Source organism: Cervus canadensis, chromosome 11, assembly GCF_019320065.1.
Source record: "Cervus canadensis isolate Bull #8, Minnesota chromosome 11, ASM1932006v1, whole genome shotgun sequence".
Classification (NCBI taxonomy): Eukaryota; Metazoa; Chordata; class Mammalia; order Artiodactyla; family Cervidae; genus Cervus; species Cervus canadensis.
In genome coordinates, this window is record NC_057396.1 from 47,971,988 (window position 1) to 47,994,986 (window position 22,999).

General features: G+C 52.1%; 1 protein-coding gene across 8 annotated transcripts in view; it reads left to right on the top strand.

Annotated features, from left to right (window-relative positions):
- The window catches only part of P2RY6 (pyrimidinergic receptor P2Y6), a 32,587-nt gene extending 12,394 nt beyond the window's left edge, over positions 1–20,193 (top strand). For 3 of the 8 annotated variants that reach the window (XM_043482641.1, XM_043482643.1, XM_043482640.1), the window contains exons 2-4: positions 16,947–17,011; positions 17,915–17,976; positions 18,868–20,193. In XM_043482641.1, the coding sequence (XP_043338576.1) occupies positions 18,902–19,888 (987 nt within the window). In that variant the 5' untranslated portion in view covers positions 16,947–17,011; positions 17,915–17,976; positions 18,868–18,901 and the 3' untranslated portion in view covers positions 19,889–20,193. Of the gene's footprint in view, positions 1–10,437; positions 10,530–13,966; positions 14,574–16,946; positions 17,012–17,914; positions 17,977–18,867 lie in introns of those variants that run through there. The other 5 variants (XM_043482646.1, XM_043482644.1, XM_043482642.1 and 2 more) reach the window with 4 other exon arrangements.
- Positions 20,194–22,999: the final 2,806 nt, after the last annotated feature.

Genomic DNA, 22,999 nt, shown 5'->3' on the forward strand with positions numbered 1-22,999 from the left:
TCTCTGCTTTCACTTCTTTTCACCTAGAAGTGAAACTGCTGGATCTTTTAATAGTTCTGTGTTTGTTTCTTTCTTTGTTTTGAGGAACTGCCATTACTGTTTTTCACAACTGCACCATTTTACATTCCCACCAGCAATGTCCAGGGGTTCCATTATCTCCACATCCTTACCAACACTTGCTATTTCATGTTTTTTCTTATAATAGCCATCCTGATGACTGTGAGGTGTGTATCTCCATATGGTTTGGGTTTGCATTTTCCGGCTGATTAGTTTTGATGAGCATCTTTTCAAAACACAGATTTTGAGTGCTTATTAGTCATTTGGACATATTCTTTGGAGGGTATCTATTCAAGTCGTTTACCAATTTTTGCATTGCCTTTTTTTTGTAGTTGTTGAATTGTAGGAGTGAGTTCTTTATATATTCTGGATACTAATCCCATATCCTCTGTATGATTTACAATTATTTTCTCCCATTCTGTGAGTTGCTTTTTGCTCTGTTGATGGTGTCCTTTAATGTTCAAAAGTTTTCAGTTCTGATGGAATCCAATTTGTTTTTTCCTTTGTTGTCTGTGGTTTTGCTGTTATGTTGGTCAGGCATGTTTTGATTGCATCTGACAAATGCTGCTAATTTGAACAGGAACTGTGTTAGTGGATGTAAAGAAAAATTCAGAAGTAGACCTAGATCAGACATGGTTAGATCCACCAATTACAATGATGCCATCAGTACTCTCTCTTTTTCTATCGTTTCTCCTGACTTTCTTTTATTTTTTAAATATTTATTTTTTTGGCTATACCAGGTCTTAGTTGTGACCTGTGGGATTGCAACCCAGGCTCCCTGCATTGAGAGTGTGGAGTCTTAACCTCTGGACCACCTGGGAAGTTCCTCTCTTACCCTTCTACTGGATTACTACATTCTCATCTAGGTCCTGACCTTCTGCTGGATTACTACATTCTCATCCAAGTCCTTTCCAGAAGCACCAGGCTTCCCATGGCCCTCATGGCTAATAATCCTGGGAGGGAAACTTTCATGCTGATTCCACCAAAATTCTGGGGTAGACCCTAATTGGTTCCCCCAAACCAATCACTGGTAAGGGGTCTGGATGGCTGCTGTAACTGACCCGCTCTGGGTCAGGTGCCCACCTTGAATGAACAAGGTTATCATGGAATGGAGGAGGGGGCTCCCCACAGTCAGAGATCCTTGACAGGCAGAGGGGGTCCAGGAATCCAAGGGGCAGCTGGACTTAGGAGGCTCTGTTTGAAAAGTCATACCTCATCTCCGATTTCCCATGGGGGCTTCTGGAAGTAGAAGGAATCCTTCTAGTTGATGCCTTAAGACTTCCTGGAGCAGGCAACATTTATGGGGCCCTGTGATTAGTGAGAAGGTGAGCCTAAGCAAGCCAGGTCCCAGGCAGGTGGGGCAGAGCAGTGGAGAGGCTGGACTTGCCTGCCACCTGAGAGCCTCCCTACCCCAGCCCTGGTGCACTAGAGACTATGGACTCTGATCTGTACTGCCCGGGCTCATAGCCCATCACTCCTCCTACCTGTGCTGCCTTGGGCAAGTCAACTAACCCCTCTGTGCCTCAGTTTTCCCACCTGAAGTATAAAATGAAAACGATACCAGTATTGTCTCACAGGTCATGATGAGGATTAAATGGGGATTGTGTATCTGGCACACTGGGCTCAGTGCTTGTCTCATTATAAGTTTGATCCTCTTTCCTGACCACATTTGCTGGTACACTGGCCGCTCCAGCTGTGTTCACTGTCCTTCCACGTGCCTCATCCAGTCTCTGCCCTTGCTGTTTTCTCTGAAATGCCCTTGGCCTCTGTGAACACTTGGCCATTTTGTTGCTGCCTCCTCTATTGAGCCTTCCCTGCCCCCCAGAACCATCCCTCCCCACCTGGGCTCCCACCAGGCTCTGGAACAGGATGTCTGCCTCGGATTGTGGGTCTTCGGGTACTTGTAAGTTCCTTTTCTATGCTGAGCTCCTGAGGGCGGGATCTGGGTCTCCCGAGTCATTGAATTCACAGCCGGAGCCTGCCACCTGCCCTGTGGAGCGATCCAGGGGCACACACAGCACCGACTGGGACGTGAAGCGGAGCACAGCTGGTCTCAGGAAGCGACAGTGGCTTGGTGCCCTGTGGGTTATGTGAGAGTGGGTGGGTTGCGTGTGAGTGCTGAGAACAGAGGGATCTGCAGGGCCTAGGCTTGTTCTTTTCCCTAGGCACTGGGAAGCCATACAGTGCTTGGGCGGCGGTGGGGGAGGGGGCCCTGAGGTTAGTTTTTTGCTGAGCAAGGATGTCTCTAGCTGCAGAAAGGGGATGCATTGGCTGGGGAGGTGGAAGACACGGAGCATGAAGTGGCTGCTGACTAGGCTGAGGCAGGGACTGCAGGATGAGAGAAGGGGACAGCTTGAGAGGTAAAAAGATGGAGAACAAGCAGAGCTTGGTGATTAATTTGAAGTGGGGCCTCAGGTTTCCCATCGGGGAAATACAGTGAGTGGGGCTCTGCCCACCGCCCCTCGCACCAGCCTCTCCTCATGAGACTGGAGGGTAGCCGTCACGTGGCACTGATCACTGTAACCAGTTAGTAACCGTCTCTCCAGTGCAGTCCCATACACCCCCCCACAATCCATTCACTCCCCTGGGTAGGGTCAAGGTCAAGCACAAGGCCAGACATGGAGGCGGCTTGGTCAGGTCTGCAGGCTCTAGGGACCAGAGCCAGGCCTCCTCACCAAGCCCCCCAGGGACACCCGGGTGTGCTGATGGGATCATTTGTCCCCTTAGGCAGGGTGGGGCCTGGGCTCCTCTGCCAGCCCAGACCTTCCCTCCTGGGAGTACATGGTTTCTTCCAGTTTGGACCTCAGCCGTGCCTCCCAGAGGCTGGTATGGAAGGGAAGCGTGCCCTTGGAACAGCACTGGAAACATTGCTGGCACCGGGGCCAGGCCATAGCCAGGTGCTGTTTCAGGAGGAATTCCACCCCTCCCCAGCTGAGCGTCCTCAGGAATCATGAGTCCAGCCCCTCGCAGCAGGGCCGAGACTGGTGGTGATTCAGTTGCTCAGTCATGTCCGACTCTCGCGACCCCATGGACTGTAGCCCACCAGGCTCCTCTCTCCATGAGATTTTCCAGGCAAGAATACTGGAGTGGATTGCCATTTCCTTCTCCAGGGCATCTTCCCGACCCAGGGATCGAACCCCATTCTCCTGCACTGCAGGTGGATTCTTTACTGACTGAGCTTCCAGGGAAGCCTTAGGGCTGAGACTGGGGCCCAGTGTTCTGTCTCCCACACCTGACACTCATTCCAAGGCCCAGAGAGCTGTGTTTATCCCAGGAGCTTAATGCCTCTCTTCTCTGGGCCTCAGTTTCCTTAGCTGCCAAAAGGGTGTGAAGGAGGACAGGAGAGAACTCGGGAAACTCTAAGACCGCTCTCCCCACTCAGAAATGGGAGGGCCTATGTGGGCTGGGCAGTTGGAACAAGTCATCCTTCTGGGCCCCTCTGAGATCCCATCTACCCAAGCCACACCCTTGCTTCCCCCGGGGAAGAGACTGGGTGGCAGGCTTGGGAACAGGTTCAAGGGCAGAAGCCCTCCGTACACTCTAGAAGGCTGTAGACCAGGGAAGCCCTAGGGCTGAGACTAGGGCCCAGTGCTCTGGGCCTTGGGTTCCCATCTGTGATCTGAGGACGGGAATGGGTTATCTCTGAGAACTTAACCCCTCCAGTCTGTCTTCCCAGCACGACAGCTGTCAAAGCTTGTCCAGGGGTGCAGAAGAGGGGCGAGAGCCTGCTGTGAGCCAGGAATTCAAGGCCCCTGATTTGGCCCTACCACCAGCTGGCCCTGCAGCCTCCCTTTTCCAGGGCCAGGGCCCCTTTTCAGGCCCTGTTGTCTCCCATTCAATCCATCCCCCATCCAGCAGCATAAAGAACCTCCTAAGTCTCAAATCTGATCACACTTCTGCTCTGCTTTACAAACCATCTAGGGTTCCTTGGTTGGAGCCCATAACACAGAGGCCAAATTTGTGGTCTGGCAATTGTGTGTTTTTGGTCCCTGTTGGGACCTGGCTCTGATGACCTCTCAGCCTCACCTCCTGCAAACACAAACACTTGTGGATACCTGTGCCTTTATATCTCCAGTAGGTCTCTCAGTGGGGAACACCCTCCCCTTCCTTGTCCATAGTCCACTAAAGAATCATCTCCTCCAGGGAGCCTTCCTTGATAACCCAGGCAGGGATGGGGCCTCCTCTGTCTTCCCAGAGACCTCATCTGTCTTTGCATCAGCTGAGGCTTTTCAAGGGCAAAGACCAAAGCCCAGTGAAATTTCTGCATATCGTAAGGCTCCCAGCAAATGCATGCCAAATGAATGAGTGAATAAGTGAGTGAGTGGGTAGATAAGTAAAGATTGCAAGTGAGGCCATTTCTAAGCTGGCCTGTGATGAAATTATGAGTAAGAAGCCCCACTGAGTGAATACCTGCTTGCACCAGATTCTGGGCTAAGTGTTCTAGAACACTTAGCTACACATTACTACATTTGAGCCCCAACAGTGCTGTGAGATGGGCATTGTTATCTCTATTTTATCATTAAGGACACTGAAGCTCAGAGAGGTAAAGTCACTGTTAATAAGTTGCAGAGCCAGGATGGAAACCAGGTCTGCCAGGTACCAAGATCTGCAGAGGGAGTTGTGATGGCTGGCAGAGGGCTGGAGATGCCAGGAATGGACATTTGACTCTAACTGACCTGGACCCCGCCCAGGGGTCAGGATAGGTTCAGTGAAGTATATGGGAGTGATGGGGAGAATTAGAATGTCTGGGCTTGAAGAGTTCTGGATTTTCCAGGGAGCTCTGAGGAGAGACCCATTTGGGAGTGGAGCCTTGTATTTTGTATGATCAGGAGTGATACTGGGGGATAGCTGAGTGAGATTTGTGCCCCCACCCTCACCTGCTCTGTGATCAACAGCCCATCCTAGTGTGTGAGACAGACAACTGATGTTTTCTCAAACAAATATCATGAGCCATGTAAAGGTGTCAGTCCTCTCACCTACCTCCTCCAGAATTCTCCAGTTCCCACCTAAACAGATGTTCTGGTGGTGCCATGCCTATCCAGAGCCCCACCCCAAATTCCCAACAGAGTCCAGGCTTTTTCCTGGAAGCCACAGATGAGGCTCCCCTCCCCCCAGACCTGCACCAGCCTCAGCAGGAGTGACATCAAACAGAAGTCACCTCACAGTGGCCTGTGTTTTCTGAAACCCTGTTGCATCAAGATCACTTCTGAGATTGAGGTTTCCTTGTGATGGAGCTCAGATAGTCACTGGTTCCCAGGCCCCATCTCACCTCAAAAGACAGGGTGCCTACTGCTCTCCCCTGAGCTGGGCCCAAAGACCCCCTGCTTTACTGTGCCCGGGGCTCAACTGTATGGGTGTGAGAAATGTGGGCAGAGAGGGCAGAAACAGAAGCAGAGCAGCAAGGACTCTTCCAGAAGCTTGATTGTGAAGGAGGAAGCAGCACAGCTGGAGAGACACGGGTCAAGGAAGAGGTGTTGCTAAGAGGAGAGCTGAGGATGGAGAGTGTTGTGGGCTGAGGGAAGGAGCCAGCAGGGGTGCAGAAATGCGGGGGGCGGGGGGCAGCCTTGGATTTATTTCTGTGGCCCAGGGAGTTGAAGGAGGTGCCTCTGAAAGGCATTCCTTTGCTCTGAAGGATGAGTTGTGGGCTATTGGGGTTGAGAGGAGGCCCAACAAGAAAGATGGGGTGAAGTCTTGGACAAGAAGGAAGAGAGGCTGCTCCGGGACAGGCAGAAGTTTGGGAGCCCAGCCAAGCCGGGTGGCTATCAGTTCCTGGGCCTCAGGGCCCTGGGCTGAGTCAAGTCCTTCATCCACGTTTGGCTTGGCAGTGTGGGGCTGAGCAGGCTGCTGGTGCCAGGGATGAGGGATACAAATGGAGGAGCTGTGATCTCAGGAGTCTGGTGTCCTGGGGAAAAGGTCCAGGCTGGCAGGGGAAAGGAAAGGGGCCGAGAAGATGCTGGCCCAGTGCTGGAGGCCTCCAATTCAGAGGCCCTGGTGCAAAGAGAGTGATGGTGTGCAGGCTGGAGGCTCTTGGGGGAGAGCAGGGTAGAGCTGGGTCAGTGGAGGAGGTGGAGGAGATGGGGACCTTGGACAGCCAGGAGGAATAAGCAGGCAGCCCAGGCCCACCCAGCCATGTTCTGTTCACCCTTCTCAGCTGGGACTGCTCACAGCCTGAATCTCAACACATACCGCCAGTTAGGGGCAGCTCCACGGGTCTTTATCAGCCCCCAATCCCCAACACACACACACTGCAAGTACCGACTGCAGCTTGCAATATAAACACAGACTTGAGTCAAGTTCCCTATGAGCCATCAGATTTCTGTTCCTATGTCTACTCTGTTCTCAAACTAGCCCTAGAAATTCATCCATCCATCCAACAAATATTTATTGAGTACCTACTATATGTCAGGCACTACCCTAAGCACTGAGGATGCAGTGAATAAAATAGTGAATAAAACATGAAAATCCCTGCCCTGGTGAAGTTTATGTTCTGATGGGAGGAGATAGACAATAAGCAAACACATAAAATAATACATTTAAAGATGGTGTGTGCTTCTCTGTCCAATAAACCATTGATGTCTCAAAAAAAAAAAAAAAAAAGATGATACACTCTAAGGAGACAAATACAGCAGGAGAGGAGATGAGTGTGTGCTGGTGGGAGGTTTAGTTTTCACTGGAGTGGAGAGAGAGGGCCTCACCGGGAAGATGTCATTTGAGTGACCACCTGAAGGAGGTAAGGTCTGTCCTGTATTTTTCATACACACTCCACACACAGAAGCGTACTTCACAGCAAGACCCCCTGTGGCACCCAGTGACCCTCCTCTCAACACCCTGAGCCTGGCAGGTGCCTGACTTTGCTCTCTTCCTCCCAGGCCACCTCTCAGATGCCCACAATGCACTGTTCCTCCCATGCTGGGTTGGCCGCAGATGGGACCCCAGTCCCACATATGAAGATGAGGGAAGAGGCCACGCCCCCCTCACAGTCCCCATGCAGGGAGTGAGACAGCATGGAGGCAAAGGGCTTTATCCCCAGGTTTGGAAATGGTTATGGCCTCCTGACCTCCTGCCTGGTTTCTGGGCTCCACTACTACGTTCCCTGGGCCTGGACATGAACCCTGGACTTGCTGGCGGGAATGAAGACCAGCTGATGACAGTCTTGGGACAGTCTCTGCAGGGGGTCCTGAGGGATTGGAGGCAGCCAGGTCCGGGATCCCAGAGGCAGGTTAGACTGGGGAATGGAAGCAGTGACGGGGGCAGTGCTTGGGCTTGGTATGACAAAGCATACATCTCAGTGAGTTCTCTCAAAGTGAAATGCAGTGACCTGGGAGAAAAAGGGGGCTTCCTGGTAGCTCAGCTGGTAAAGAGTGAGCTCCCCGTCATGGGGAGTATGTGAGCAGAGGCCAGACAAGTCTGTCAAAGAGGCTTCAGGGAGCCTCCTTCTCTGAGGGGTGGGGGAGAGCTCTGTGTCAGATGCTTTTAAGGCCTCTTTGGCCTAGTGATCCAGAACTCAGAGACTTATCATTGACCCCTGGGTTCTGGGGTCCAGGTGGGTCTCTTGATTCTGCCAGATGGGCTCAGGTGCTGGAGACGGTCAGAGCAGGGCCAGGACAGAGGGCTGCCTTTTGTGGGTAGTGAGGGGTTCCTCTGAAGTTTTCTCTGCACCCAAACCTTGCCTGTGAGAGTTGGAGACATAGTTACCTACCTCTAGGGCCTCAGTGTCTATCTGGGAAATGGGCAGGACCATAACCTGCAGTAAACATTCAGGCAGTGTGGGTGGTCTGCCCTTCCTGAGGGTCAGCGGCTGGGGGACGCAGGTAGGCTCAGAGGTGCTGCTCCTGTGGCCATGACCTTCATTCCCCCTGACAAGTCTTCTATGTCATCAGCCAAGACAAAGATTTGATTTTATTGTTTTGTTTTATTTTATTTTGCCAGGCAGCACCAAGGACAGAGCCCTGAGTCTCATCTTTACAGACTGGTCCACTCATCTGACATTTGCCAGTGCCTCTTGGGAGTTGGAGACTGTGCTAGTCTCTGGGGCCACAAAGGGAAAGCAGACCTTGTCCCCAGTTCCTAACAAAGTTAAAGAAATGAGGGTGTCTGGATAACATTGTCCCTTGGGTTGTTCTTCTTTTCTGCCCTGACTCCTGGTCCCCATTCTTTTGTCCTGTCTCAGGCCACTGAGTTCCCGAGAGACAGGGTGGAGTTGTGGATTTACTGTATACTTTGAGAAAGTTCCTGATCTCTCTGGCTTCAGTTTTCCTGTAGGGAAAATGTCACCTCTCTTCCTGAGCATAGACTTTATCATTAATCAGATCTGTGTACTACCCCTGGCTCACCTCTGACTCACCATGTCACCTTGGGCAAGTCACCAGCTTTCTCAAAGCCCATTTCCTTGTCTTGTAAAATGTGGATAAATAGCTCACCACACAGGGCTGTCGTAAGAATGAAAGAGATCCTGCCACAAAAGCACTTAGCTGTGTGCCTGGCACCTTCTGGGTAGCCAAGAAGCTATAGCAGTAAAGTTGTTTGGGAAAATGAGGCTTGGGGAGGTGAAGTGACCTGCCCAGGATCACACAGCAAGTGAGTGATGAATCTAAGACTAGACCCTGGATTTCTGCCTTTCTAGTTTCCTTCTCAGGAGATACTGAGGTGACTGGTCACTCCAGAAGCTGATGGAAGAGGGGCTCTCCTCATGGAAAATGAGTGGTCAGGGGGGCTCCCTGGCTGCCCCCATGGAATCCATGCTTGACCTGACAGGCCCTCAGTGGCTTCCTGCCCCTCTGCTGATATCCTCCAGGCTCATGGCCAGTTCCAGCCTCCACTGCAGGGATATTAGGATTCCATGGCCAAAGCTGTAAAGATGGGCTCTTGGGGGCAGCCCGTGGGGAAGGGAGGCAGCGGGGTGCAGGACTGTAGGCAGGACTCCAGATTTTAAGTGACAGTCCTAGGTCAAACAGACTGAAGCATAAAGGGAATGTATTAGCTCATGCCTTCAAAAAGTCAAGTGCAAGGTAAAGCTTCAGGCATAGCTGGAATCAGGTGCTTGATGGTGTTCTCAGGAACACCTCTGTGTGTTCCCACCTCTCAACTCTGCCATCCCTTGGCTTTATTTTGGACAGTCTTCTCCCTGGTGGTAGTATCTTCAGTTTGTAGGATAGTGCCAGGCACATAGTTAACTTGGCTCCAGCAGCTCCAGGCTCACTTCCTACTAGCTTTGCAAACCCAGTGGGAGACCTCACTCCTTTCCAGTGTTCCAGCAAATGCTCCAGAGTTGGAGGCACCCAGTAAAGATTGCCCATCCACCCCTGAGCTAGCTACAGGGCCTGAGGAGTCCACTCTTGTCTCTTCGGAAGATCTAGGTCACAGGCCTTTCACTCCCAGATCCTCAAGGCTCCAGGGAAAGAAGGAGGGGAGGCTGTCATCATGAGAGGGGTCTGGGAATTATGTGGGAGAAACTACAGAGAAACAGAACCATGATGGCCTGTAAGACAAGCCAGACAGCTGGACCTGGGCCATTTCTTCCCCAGTAGACTAGAGCCTGGTTATCTGGGAGGATAGGTGGGTTTTGAAGGTAGTAGAGGAGGCTGTCAGCCATGTACACCGCTTGCAGCAGGGTCCTTCATGAAGGGAGATCCAAGTGGTGCACCTCCATGGGGAGATTTTAAAAGTGGGACAGCCTGGGGGGTCCAGGCAAGAATAAAAGACACTCTCACATTGGCACTGGGAAAGAGGGCTTACTGAAAGGTCCTGAAATCTCCCAGAACCCTGGTTGGGAGGTGCTGCCACCCCCCATGGGCGTGGACTTGGAAAGTCGGCCGTTACGGACTCTCCTTTTTCTGACAGGGGCCGCCTGTCACAGCTGGCTCTCTGGGCGTGCTCTGTGGCATAGTTCCTCACCGCAAGATTGCCTATGACTTCTCAGCTCTGTGCCCACCAGGTCGCCATGATCTCAGACCTGCTCATACACACACGTGCCTAAGAGAGAACCTCTTGCTAACTTCACCAGGCCTTGGTTTCCTCATCTGCAAAGTGGGGTTGGTAACTGTGAAGAGTAAATGAGATAATGGCCTGTGAAGTACTGGTAACTCTGAAGAGTAAATGAGATAATGGCTTGTGAAGTATTGTTGCACAATAAGAACATCTGTCCAGACTGTGGTGGGGATTACATGAGCTCATCGATGGGCAGCTGGGGCCTGTGCATCATCGAGCTGCAGGAGAGCTAAGTTTCTTCTTTACTCAACCTGTAGAGGCCAGAGAAGGACTAGAAGCAGGAGCTTCAACTCCCAAATTCCCCAAAGCTGTGGCTTCCCCTTCCTTACATTCAAAATGACTATTTCAGTTCCAGCTTTAATTTCTGTTTAGCAGGAGGTGAGAAGGGGAAGTGAGAAAAGAAAAGAGAAATCAAGTTCCCTTCCCTCTGTGTGCCATCCTCCTGCCAAGTTTTGCCTGCTGTTAAAGACATCTCGATCCTACAGGTGAGACCAAAACCCCTCTAGGAGGAATTGGCTGTGCCCTGGCCCACTGTTCTCTGGGTGCCAGGGAGGAGTGGACCTCAGGAATCTAGCCATTTCTCTAGCGACGACTCAGGCTCAGAGAGGGTACGTGGCTCACTCTGGGACACACCGCAAGTTGGTGATGGATCCCAGCTTATCTGACTCCTCAAGGGAAGGAAGCTGGGTCTTGATTTCTGTCATCCTGTGCACTTGCTGCTAAGCTCACAGCCCTGGGAGGGGGGCAGACGAGGGGGTTTCCAGGCCTTGTTTCCCAGAAGGCAGGCAGGCAGGCCAAGGTTAGGAGGCCTCTTCCCTTGTCCAGCCTGGTCTGAGCTGGCTCCTGGCCGTCTGGCAGGTGGTGACTCAGGCTTCCAGCTCTTGCCTCTGGCCAGCAGGCCACCTCATCCCTTCCCGATAAGAGGGCCTTGAGGTGAGGTTTGGGATGGGATGAGGCTACAGAGTCATCAAAAGAGGTATCTTGAGACCCCAGGATCCAAGGGGCCCAAGGAGCTTCAACCCATCAGTTTTTTCTTATGTCTAAACTGGATTGCTTCTGCTACAGGCAGAGACCAACCCCAAGCATTGTCGTTTGAACTGAAAGTAGGAAACGGCAGCGATAGTCCCCTCCGAGGGGTGAGGGCCTTCAGTGTTTCTGCCAATAGCGTACATGGAGTGGAGCTGGGCTGTGGATGCTTGGAGTCTGGGAGACACTCCCTGGGCTTCTTCCTCAGCTGGACGGCTCAGCCCTGGCTCTGGGCCCTGCCAGTATCTCCATTGGCTCCTGAGAGTCACCTAACCCAGGTGGGGGATCTGAGAACAAGGCTGGAGCTTGTCCGGGCATGAGTGGGAGAAGGGCTGGGGCATAGGTCAGGAGGAATTGAGGTTGGGAACCCAGTCCTGAGGTTGCTCAGCGCCAGCCCCAGAGGCCAGGCTCCCGCAATGTGGAGACGTGCCCCCAGCCCTCGTCTTAGGGCCGCTGTCCGAAGCCGGCAGGTTGACGATCCTGGGTAGTCTCCTGGCGCCACCTCCTGGCCAGAGGCCCTCAGTGCAGGGAAGACTGAGGGAATTCTCTGGCTGGACCATTTAAGCATGGGCTTTGGGCGAACAATGGAAAAGGTGGCTGTATAATGAGAAAGACCTTGTTGAAATGCCACCAGTCTGGGACACCTTGGAAAACTCACTAGCCTTCCTGAGTTTTAGCTCCTTAGTTGGTAAAACGGAGAGAATAATTTCCACCGCTACCTGCCAAGAACAGCAGATAGAACATCCAGTGCAGGGTGGGCAGTGAAGAAATGAAAGGTACCTGGTGCCGATGACCCAGATATCCCTGGAGACTGGGGTGCACTAACGGAGCCCAGAGCTGGGCTTGGAATGGATTCATTCAGTTAACAAACATTTATTAAGTACTTATTGTGTGCTAGGGCCGCTCACATACAGAGTTTCACTTAATTCTTACAACAGCTTGTGTGGTAGGTACCAATGAACACTCCCATTTTACAGATGAGAAAACTACGAGGAAGGATAAGTGAGATGATGCAAAGACAGTGAGTGAAAGTGTCCCAGGCAGAGGAAACAGCATGCGATGGGCCCAGGGGCTGGAAAGCCTGGTGGGGAAAGCCCTGGTGGTGGCACCTGGGGCTCTGTTTGAGGTTTTATGATGGGCCACCCTCCTCATGCTTCCCAACTGGTCCCCTCTTCACACAACTTATGCCATGCTCTGGTTGCAATATTTATTCTTCATTTCTTACCTCCTGCCTGGGATGCCCTCTTCATTCTATGTGTCTGGGTCACCTCTGCCCTTTAAAGCCTAGCAGCAGACATGCCTTCTCCAGAAGACCTTCCAGGTGGACCCATGACCCCTAAGTCCTGAGCTCTCCCTCCTAGGCCCACCCAGAGGGCAGGAACTGAGACCCAAGCCCTATCCTGGGGCTGACACCTTCAGGAAGTCCTTGGAGCTGCTCCCATTCTTGGGACAGACACCCTGGTGGGGGTTGGGGGTGACCGCAGGAGGTCATCCTGGGAATCCAGTGGTGTTGGACTGAAGACCATGCATCGTTACCCTCCTGAGCTCCAGCACAGCACAGATCAGACCAGGATATCCACCCTCTCAGCTGGCACAAGCGACCTCCTAGCACAGACTTGAATAAGCTTGTGCACAACTGACCAAGTGTTTTGTTTTTGAATATCTATTTATTTATTTATTTGGCTGCACTGGGCTTAGTTGCAGCACGCCGGATCTCCACTGCGGCATGCAGGATCTTTAGCTATGACACAGGGCTCTCTAGGGCATGAGGCTCAATGGTTGCTGTGCTCCGGCTTAGTCGCCCCATGGCATGTGGAATCTTAGCTCCCCAATCAGGGGGTCGAACCCATGTCCCCTGTGGATTGGAAGGCGGATTCTCAACCACTGGACCACCAGGGAGGTCCCTGGTCAAGTGTTTATCGGCAGTTCAAATCTGAATTTTCTGTTTGGTCTAAACTTCTGACCCTGCCAGAGTCACACAGTGAGTAGGCGCCAAGATAGAATGAGGAACTGGACCTCAAACTCCTGAGCAGGGATCGTCCCCTGCACCATTCTGTCCCCGCTCCCCTATTTGCCTCCTCTGCTCCAAATGAAAGCCTGTCTCCTCCAGGTCAACCCCTGAGTACTGTCTCCACTGCCAGAGCTGGCCCCCTTGGGACAGCAAGGAGCGAAAGCTCCTCCTCTGATTGTCCTAACAGCTGGTTCGGTGGTGAGGAGCAGCCAGGGGAGGGCTGGCACAGGCAGGGGAGAATGCACCCAGATAAGTTCTTGGAACATCAACTCTGCCCCCACAACCTACACCCCTCACTCCCAGGGAGCTCTGGGCCTGCAGTGTTGAAGGGACTAGTGACTGCTACATGGGGGAATGTGGGAGGATCTGATGGTTTATAGTCGCTCAATGCGTGCTTGTGAAGAGAGGGAAAGAGGAAGGGAGAAGGTGGCTGAGTAAGTGAGCGCCTAGATGGATTGTCAGGAGTGAGCTATTGAATGAATGAAGAAAGGGGGGATAAGATTGGGTTTGACGCCTATACACTACTGATACTATGTCTGAAATAGGTAACTGCTGAGAACATACTGTGTAGCACAGGGAACTCTACTTAATACACTGTGATTACCTGAATGGACAGAAGTCCAAAAGGGAGGAGATACATGTATACATATGGCTGATTCGTTTTGCTGTACAGTAGAAATGAACACAACATTGCAAAGCAACTATACTCTAATAAAAATTAATTTAAAAATATAAAAATATCAACACCCCCCCCCCAAAAAAAAAAGAATGGCGGGATGGATGGAGGAGTGACCCAAAAGGTGGGTCTGGGTATTACAGCTGAAGGGTTAGTCGCTCAGTTGTGTCCAACTCTTTGTAACCCCATGGACTATAGCCCGCCAGGCTCCTCTGTCCATAGAATTCTCCAGGCAAGAATACTGGAGTGGGTAGCCATGCCCTCCTCCAGAGGGATCTTCTTGACCCAGGGGTTTAACCTGGGTCTCCTGCATTGCAGGCAGACTTTATCTTCTGGGCCAGCAGGGAAACTCCTATTACAGTTAAAGAGGGCCCAAAAGTTCTGCAATCACCAGACTACTCATTTGATAGATAAGAAGACTGAGAGAGGGCTGAGGAGAAAGGAAGCTGCCAGATCTGTGGGGCTGGCCTTCCATCAGCAGTCTCTGCCCTCTCCACCTCTCTCTGCATCTTCATCACCCAGTTTCTTCTGCTGGGGTGAGGACGGTTCCGGGAAACAGAACTTTTCTCTGCTTCCTTGCTCCTTAGATTCAGTTTCCATCAGGCTTTGGTGTGGAGAGCGGCGGGGAGGGGGCAGCCCCCGCAGGGGCTATTTCAGTCAGAGACAGACGTGGCAGGAAACAGAGGAAGCTGCCCTTTCAGCGGTATCACAGCCTGGGCCAAGAGCAGAAGAGTGGAGAGCTTCGTGTCTGGCCTCCCCTTGACCCAACACACTTGGGGCCACCAAGGCGTGCGTTTCGGGGACAGGAGGCTGTATGTGAGTGTTGGCGCGTCTCGGGGGCCATGGGCCAGGGTGGAGGGGGGCGCAGGTAGGCAGGCTGGGTCCAGCACTGACCTCAAGAAGATCCAAGATTTGGGTGGGGGGTGGGCAGAGAGGAAGGGACTCCACCCAACTGGGGGATCAGAAAAAGGAAGAAGTAAGCTTAGATCTGGAGCTTGATGGACACTGGGTTTTGACAAACGGAGGGGTTAAATGGCGCTTTGTGTGGAGGGCATAGCGAAGATGGGGAGGCTGAAGAGGAAGTTTGGATCTGTGGCTGTCAATGGCTGTGTGGCGGTCTCGGGCTCTTGAGAACAGTGTGGCAGGAGAGGAAGCAGCAGAGTGAAGCACTTCATCTGGGTGCGCTTCAGATGAGGCTGGAGGGCTCGGCAGGAGCGTAAATGTCAGGACAAGAACTTGAGTTTTTCTCCCAAGGGCCAAGGGATCCAGGGAAGGAGAGCACCTATTATAAAGCAGCACGCACCCCACCCCCCACACACGCCACCGCCAGAGCGGCTGGAGCCCAGGAAGGGGCTGGGGTGTGGGCTGGTCCAGGGCACACGGTCCAAGAGTGAGTGACAGATGTGACAGCCCACAAGAGCCTACATCAGCCGCGGCCGGGAGGCAGGGACCACACAAGCCCTCCCTGGGGACCAGCTCTTGCCGGGAAATGGGAGGACCGCTCACCCCTCCCAGGTCCTCAGACGGCGGGCCGAGTGGATCAGGAAGCCAGGGTGACAGTCAGGCCCACCTTTCCTGGATCTCCTCGAGCAGCCCCTGCCTCCTTCCAAGAGGACTGGTCTTGCCAGGGAGTGGGAGGCAGAAAACACCCAGAGCAGGAGTGGGATGACCTGGGAGGTTGGGACCAACACTGCTATGTATAAAATAGATAACTAATGAGAACCTATTGTATGACACAGGGAACTCCCCTCAGCGCTCTGTGGTGACCTAGATGGGAAGGAAATCCGGAAAAGAGTAGACATATGCATACATATGACTGATTCACTTTTGTACAGCAAGAAACTTACCCACCATTGTAAAAGTTAATTAAATGGGGGGAGCGGGGAAAAACGCCTGGAAACCCCAGTCCCCTGAGTTAGAAGGCTGTCTCTCAGGGTGGTGTCTGAGGGGAACAGACCTCCCCAAAGAGAGTGCAGGGGCACCGCACAGTTCCTTCTGCCCAGTTCATCCTCCTCACCACGACCTTCTATCCTAGCAGGCTACTCTCCTCTCGGACTCTGCCTGCTCCCACTTCCTCCCCACTGGGGTCCCCCTGGGTGGCCTCTCACCCCTCTCCACCCATGCACATCTTCTTCAACCACCAGGGATTTGCTCCATCCTTCATCCTCCTCTGAAAATGTCTTCTATCCTGTGTCTCACACTGGTCTCCCCCTTCAGATTGACATATGTATATGAATACGTGTATGTGTATGCATCTATCTGTTTATGTGTCCACCTATCTACATCTATACACTGTGCCCCATGCAGTGAGCAAGTAGTGAGTACCCATTAAATGTCTGGCATGTGAAAACATGAATACTGAAGTGGATAGCCTTTCCCTTCTCCAGGGGATCTTCCCAACCCAGGGATCAAACCCAGGTCTCCCGCATTGCAGGCGGATTCTTTACCAGCTAAACCACCAGGGAAGCTCCATGTGAAAACAGGAGAATGAAAGAATGGCTGAAACAAATGAATGAAAAGATGAATGAATGAACTTTCTCTTGCCTGTACTAATCTTGGCTTCTTGGCAACAATGGGGGGACCACTGTACTTCCTCCTCTGGCCTCCACCTTGTGCTTCACTGGTTAGCTGGGTGCCCCACGCTCCCAGAACTGGGACTGGGACTGCAGCCCCAGGAAGAATGCTTGATAATTAAAGGTGATGTGGGTTACAGACTAGAGAATCTAAGCATCATCATTTTTCAGTTACCCACAATCTGGGTAAAACATTTTCATTGAAATCAAATTTTAAGTTGGGAGAAATTAGTTTGGGGAGTTACATTTTACTCTCATATAACTTTTATAACTTTATTAGGTATATTCACATTAAGAGTAGCTCACACTTGCTTGTGGCAGGCACTGATCCTCACGAGAAACCTATGAGGCGGGTACTGTATTATCCCTTTTTATAGATAGGGAAGCCAAGCACGGGGGTTCATTAATAGGCCTAGGCCACACAGCTCACATGTGGCAGAGCTGGTATTTGAACCTGGACATCTGGACCAGAGCTCATATGCTTGACTTCAACGCTCTATTTCTCTCTGAGTGTATTGGCAGGACTTCATGTTTTTTCTGGGCCTCAGTTTCTCTCATCTGTAAAATAGGAAGAGGGGATGATTTGAGTCACTATCCCAAAGGTTTTCCCTTATAGGACCATTGGATTAAAGTTGTGAATTCTCTCTGGACATCAGTAAATATGGAAATGCCATTGGGGAGGTGAGTATCAACAAATCAGACTGATCCCATCAGGGGACCTCTTAAGACATTTGTGCTGCTGGCTCCCCTAAAACTCAGCCTAAAGGGATGAGTGGAAGAACAAGGTGTAGGATACAAAGGCATGGCATGGCACTTATTAAGCACCTACTGTGTATCAGGTCTATAACAGTTTTACTGACAAGGACACAGGCCCAGCAAAGGCAAGCAACATTCCCTAGGTAGACCAGCATAGGAGCAGAGGAGCCAGGGTTTGAACCAGACCTGCCTAGCTCTGAAGCGAGCTTTGTAACCTTTCCAGTCCATGTCCATGGGTCATACTAAGTTGCCTCCTCTTAGACAGGCAGTCGGGTCCTGGCTCTGACTCTCCTAACTCTCTGAGATTGAGCAGTCAGTGCCCCTAACTGTGCCTGGATTTTCCTCTCTGTGAAGTAGCTGTGGAGAAGGCAGTGGCACCCCACTCCAGTACTCTTGCCTGGAAAATCCCATGGACGGAGGAGCCTGGTAGGCTGCGGTCCACGGGGTCGCTAAGAGTCGGACACGACTGAGTGACTTCACTTTCATGCATTGGAGAAGGAAATGGCAACCCACTCCAGTGTTCTTGCCTGGAAAATCCCAGGGACAGGGGAGCCTGGTGGGCTGCCGTCTATGGGGTCGCACAGAGTCAGACTCGACTGAAGTGACTTAGCAGCAAAGTAGCTGTAGGTAGGTCCCTCAGCCATCTGCCTTTGTGGGGAAGCTCTTTTCTCTCTGGCCACCAGAGGGCACTGTGGCATCAGTGGCTTCGCCAGACCCGCCTTTGTAGCTTCAAGTCCAGTGGAAGGACATAGGGAACTCTTAAATCACCTCCTTCTTTGCAACTGAGCATGCATAAACACAGATCACCATCTTCCCCCCATTTTACAGATAAGTAGACTGCAACCAAAAGAAGAACCATGGATTAGGAAGATGGAGTCCAGGCTGAGAAGGTGAGCACAGCCCTTAGCCCAGAAGTCTGACATTCTGCTAATATTGATTGATTAATTAACAGGGTCTTCCCTGCTCTGGGCCCCAGTTTGGGCTCTCAGACACAGACCTGGCACTTCTCCTTAAGAGCTTTTCAGTCTGTGGGAAAGAGATAGACAGGTAGGCCCACCATGACTACCATCCCCAAACTCCAGGGAGCCCAGGGAAGCCCTGCCTAGCATGATTTAGCGCCTCTGATTACATGACATCCTGAGAGATGGGTGCATCATTCTCCCATTTCAGATGGGAAAACTGAGACTCAGGTAATGTATTAATATACTGTGTCACTTGACCAAAGTCACATAGCTAGTAAGTAGCAGAAAGTGAAAAATGAAAGTGTTAGTCACTCAGTTGTGTCTGACCCTTTGCAGCCCCATGGACTATAGCCTGCCAGGCCCCTCTGTCCATGGGATTCTTCAGGCAAGAATGGAGTGGGTAGCCATTCCCTTCTTCTGGGGATCTTCCCCACCCAAGGATCGAACCCGTGTCTCCTGAACTGCAAGCAGATTCTTCAGTCTGAACCACCAGGGAAGCCCAGTTGGGATTCAAACCAAAGTCTGTCACTCTCCTTTTATGAGGAGCCATTATGACTAGCATTTTGAAGGATGAATAGAAATTCATCAGGAAGGTTGGTGGGAAATGAATATTATAGAAAGAAAATGAGTTGGATTTCTCTCAAGTTTGAGCTTTATTGTATTCTGGATCTTGGGAAAGTCAGGGCTGTGAGGGGCTTTGGTGGGGTGGTGAGTATCAGAGATGGTCCAGGCAGGAAAATCAAGGGCCCGGAGAGGGACAGGGGCCTACTGGGTGGTCCACGAGTGTAGTCACTGACGGACTGTGTGTTGCTTCCCCAGCCTCTCTGGATGTAGGAAGCCCAGCTGAACAGGCATGGCATGGGACAATGGCACAGGCCAGGCCCTGGACTCCCCGCCCACCAACTGCGTTTACCGAGAGAACTTCAAGCAGCTGCTGCTGCCACCCGTGTATTCGGTGGTTCTGGCGGTCGGCCTGCCCCTGAACGCCTGTGTCATCGCCCAGATCTGCATGTCCCGCCGGGCCCTGACCCGCACGGCCGTGTACACCCTGAACCTGGCCCTGGCTGACCTGCTGTATGCCTGCTCCCTGCCCCTGCTCATCTACAACTACGCCCAAGGTGACCACTGGCCCTTCGGAGACCTCACCTGCCGCCTGGTCCGCTTCCTCTTCTATGCCAACCTCCATGGCAGCATCCTCTTTCTCACCTGCATCAGCTTCCAGCGTTACCTAGGCATCTGCCACCCTCTGGCCCCCTGGCACAAGCGTGGGGGCCGCCGGGCTGCCTGGCTCGTGTGTGGGGCTGTATGGCTGGCTGTGACAACCCAGTGCCTGCCCACTGCCCTCTTTGCCTCCACAGGAATCCAGCGGAACCGCACGGTCTGCTATGACCTGAGCCCACCCGCCCTGGCCACCCGCTACATGCCCTATGGCATGACCCTCACGGTCATTGGCTTCCTGCTGCCCTTTGTCGCCCTTCTGGCCTGCTACTGCTGCCTGGCCCGTCGTCTGTGCCGCCAGGATGGCCCAGCAGGGCCAGTGGCCCAGGAGCGGCGTGGCAAGGCAGCCCGCATGGCTGTGGTGGTGGCAGCTGTCTTTGCCATCAGCTTCCTGCCTTTCCACATCACCAAGACAGCCTATCTGGCGGTGCGCTCTACCCCTGGCGTCTCCTGCCCTGTGCTGGAGGCCTTTGCAGCAGCCTACAAGGTCACCCGGCCCTTTGCCAGTGCCAACAGCGTGCTGGATCCCATCCTCTTCTACTTCACCCAGAAGAAGTTCCGCCAGCGGCCACATGAGCTGCTACAGAAACTCACGGCCAAGTGGCAGCGACAGGGTCGCTGAGTCCTCCAGGGCAGGACACCTGGGGGCAGGGCAACCATTGTGATTGCCACCGTGACTGGGGCACCAGGAGCTCCACCAGCTCCAAAGCATGTAGAGAATTAGAGCTTAGCTCAGCTGGGCATAGACTGAAGCCCTCACCGACCCCGAAACTTCAACAACTATTTATTAAACCCCTTTTCTGGACTAGGCTCCATGGGTACAGAGAGAGACAAGCCTGGGCCTGGTTCTCCAGAAGGCCCCAAGAAGCCATGGAGAATTCAGAAGTCATGTTAAGCTTCTTACAAAAATACAGTATAACATGTACTATGATTGAAGAGTATGCCGCATACTTTGGAGTCACCAATAAAGGGGGTAAAAGAAGATGGGAGGTGGAAGTGAGAGCTTCTGGGAAGGGCCATTTGACCTGGGTTTTGAAGGATGAATATGAGCTCTCTGGGGTATGTGCTATGTTCTATTCATTCAGTATATCTTTGCTGACACTTTGTGCTTGGGCCTGATTTGGTTCTGGGGCCCGAGAAGAACCATCTCGAGCCCACCCCCATACAAGCTTTCAGTTACTGGAGGTACAGACACGGACACACTCATGTCAAGGCTGTGACAGCGGGAGGCATGGCTGGGGGGCAAGGGTGCCCAGAGGATGCCCATGACCCAGTCTAGGAGTCTCTCGAAAGGGGCTGGGGGTGGGGGCATTTGAACCAGATGTTGAAGGCTGAGTGGGAGCTCTGAAAATGGAAGTGGGGAGCACGTTAGTGCAGCCTGGGCCATCCCTGTGCCAGGCTCTGCCCTGGGCAGATAGGCAGAAAGCTGGAGTGGAGGGCATGTGGCCTCTTGTGTGTGAAGGCTGAGAAAATAAGAGCCGTCTCATGGCCACCCTCCAGACAATGGCAAGAGTCGGGCAGGTGCTCCAGGCTGGGGGTTCTCAGTGGAGGAATCAGGGAGCACACTTTCGAAGGGGTGGGGCTTGAACTGGGAGGAATCTAAAAGGCAGAGTGGAGGAGGCTGCATCTGGTAGAAGGCACTGTGTCTACAAAACCCAGAGGCAGAGATGTGCCAAGGCCGATTATAAAGCACCAGTGAGTTTCAGATAAGCCTGGGGTTGGGTGTGTGGAGAGGAGTGGCAAGAAATGGAGCTGGGTGGGACTAGGGCATTAAATGCCAGGAAGAACCCAGATCCCACCTGTCCTCCACTCACCCCTCCACATGTGCCTCCTTCAGGCTCAGGGTGTCCTCGGTGCCTGGAGACACCCCCACAAGAGCCCCCGAGGGAGGGAAAACAGCCCTTCAACACTGCTTCATTCTTTTTTTTTTCCTGAGTTTTTTTTAATTTATTTTAATTGGAGGCTAATTACTTTACAATATTGTGGTGGTTTTTGCCATACATTCACATGAATCAGCCATGGGTGTACCTGTGTTCCCCATCCTGACCCTTCCTCCCACCTCCCTCCCCATCCCATCCCTCAGGGTCATCCCAGTGCACCAGCCCTGAGCACCCTGTCTCATGCATCAAACCTGGACTGGCGATCTATTTAACATATGATAATATACATGTTTCAATGCTATTCTCTCAAATCATCCCACCCTCGTCTTCTCCCACAGAGTGCAAAAGTCTGTTCTTTACATCTGTGTCTCTTTAGCTGTCTTGCATATAGGGTCATCGTGACTATCTTTCTAAATTCCATATATATGCATTAATATACTGTATTGGTGTTTTTCTTTCTGACTTACTTCACTCTGTATGATAGGCTCCAGTTTCATCCAACTCATTAGAACTGATTCAAATGCATTCTTTTTAATAGCTGAGTAATATTCCATTGTGTATATGTACCACAGCTTTCTTATCCATTCGTCTGCTGCTGGACCCCTAGGTTGCCTCCATGTTCTGGCTATTATAAACAGTGCTGTGATGAACATTGGGGTACACGTGTCTCTTTCAATTCTGGTTTCCTCAGTGTGTATGCCCAGCAGTGGGATTGCTGGGTCATATGGCAGTTCTATTTCCAGGTTTTAAGGAATCTCCACACTGTTCTCCATAGTGGCTTTACTAGTTTGCATTCCCACCAACAGTGTAAGAGCGTTCCCTTTTGTCCACACCCTCTCCAGCATTTATTGTTTGTAGACTTTTTGATACAACACTGCCTCATTCTTAAAGGAGAAGTCAGCAACTTGAGGAGATGCAGGGCTACCCCCAGGGCCACTCGGAGGCTGCTACACGGAGATTCCGTGGCCTGGAGCCTGCAGATCAGCCTCAGCACAGACTGCTTCTTCTAGGTTCTACCCCTGTCGTCTCATCTCCATCATTCTGGCCTGTGTGTACCTGGAAGGCTGCCTGGAGGCACCCTCATATGGAAGCATCTCAAACACAGAGCTGAGCTTATAAAACCTTGGAAGGGCTTGTGTCTTGCTGTATCTCACTGTTCACTGAACCCAGGGTAGGCAAGGTGGGAGTGGGGAAGCCAGAAGAAAACTCAAGGAGCCGTAGGAAGTGCAGGCATTGTTTATTCGCAGCAGCAAGGGAGACCTGCTTTACTCTCTAATGGCTGACACAGCAGCAACGACGACTGTGCAATTCAACTCCACGTGACCCGCCTTGACTTCACTGGACTCTACCAACTTGCCCCCTGCAAGAGCTATTCAGGTGGTGCTTATATAGGTTTACAGAACAAAAGTGGCCTGTGGTCAAGTGGGTCATCATGACATGCACGCACAATGCTATAAGTGATCTCAGCTGTTACATAACCATGTAATCACAAACGTGGGGTGAGAGAGCCTGACTACCTCCGTCTTAGCTAATTGGCTCTTTCCCTACGGCATCGTCACTGAAGGTCCCCGAGAAGGCAACAAAGGAGAATTATACCACATAAAGCCTCTCCAAGTCCTCTTCACTTGTTTTCTCCCTGCTCACGTCTCTTTCAGGCACTCCTCTGCTGGCTCCTCATCCTCTCTGCTCCTTGTCCTCATATCCACACACAGCCACACTCCACCCCCATTACTCCTCTAGTCCTTATTCCTTTCTCCCAGATCTTAGTTTTCCTCCCATAGAACAGACTGGCTGGCCTGTAGCTGCTGGCACACACACAGACCCGGCACTGACAGAACTGGTCATGGCAAAGG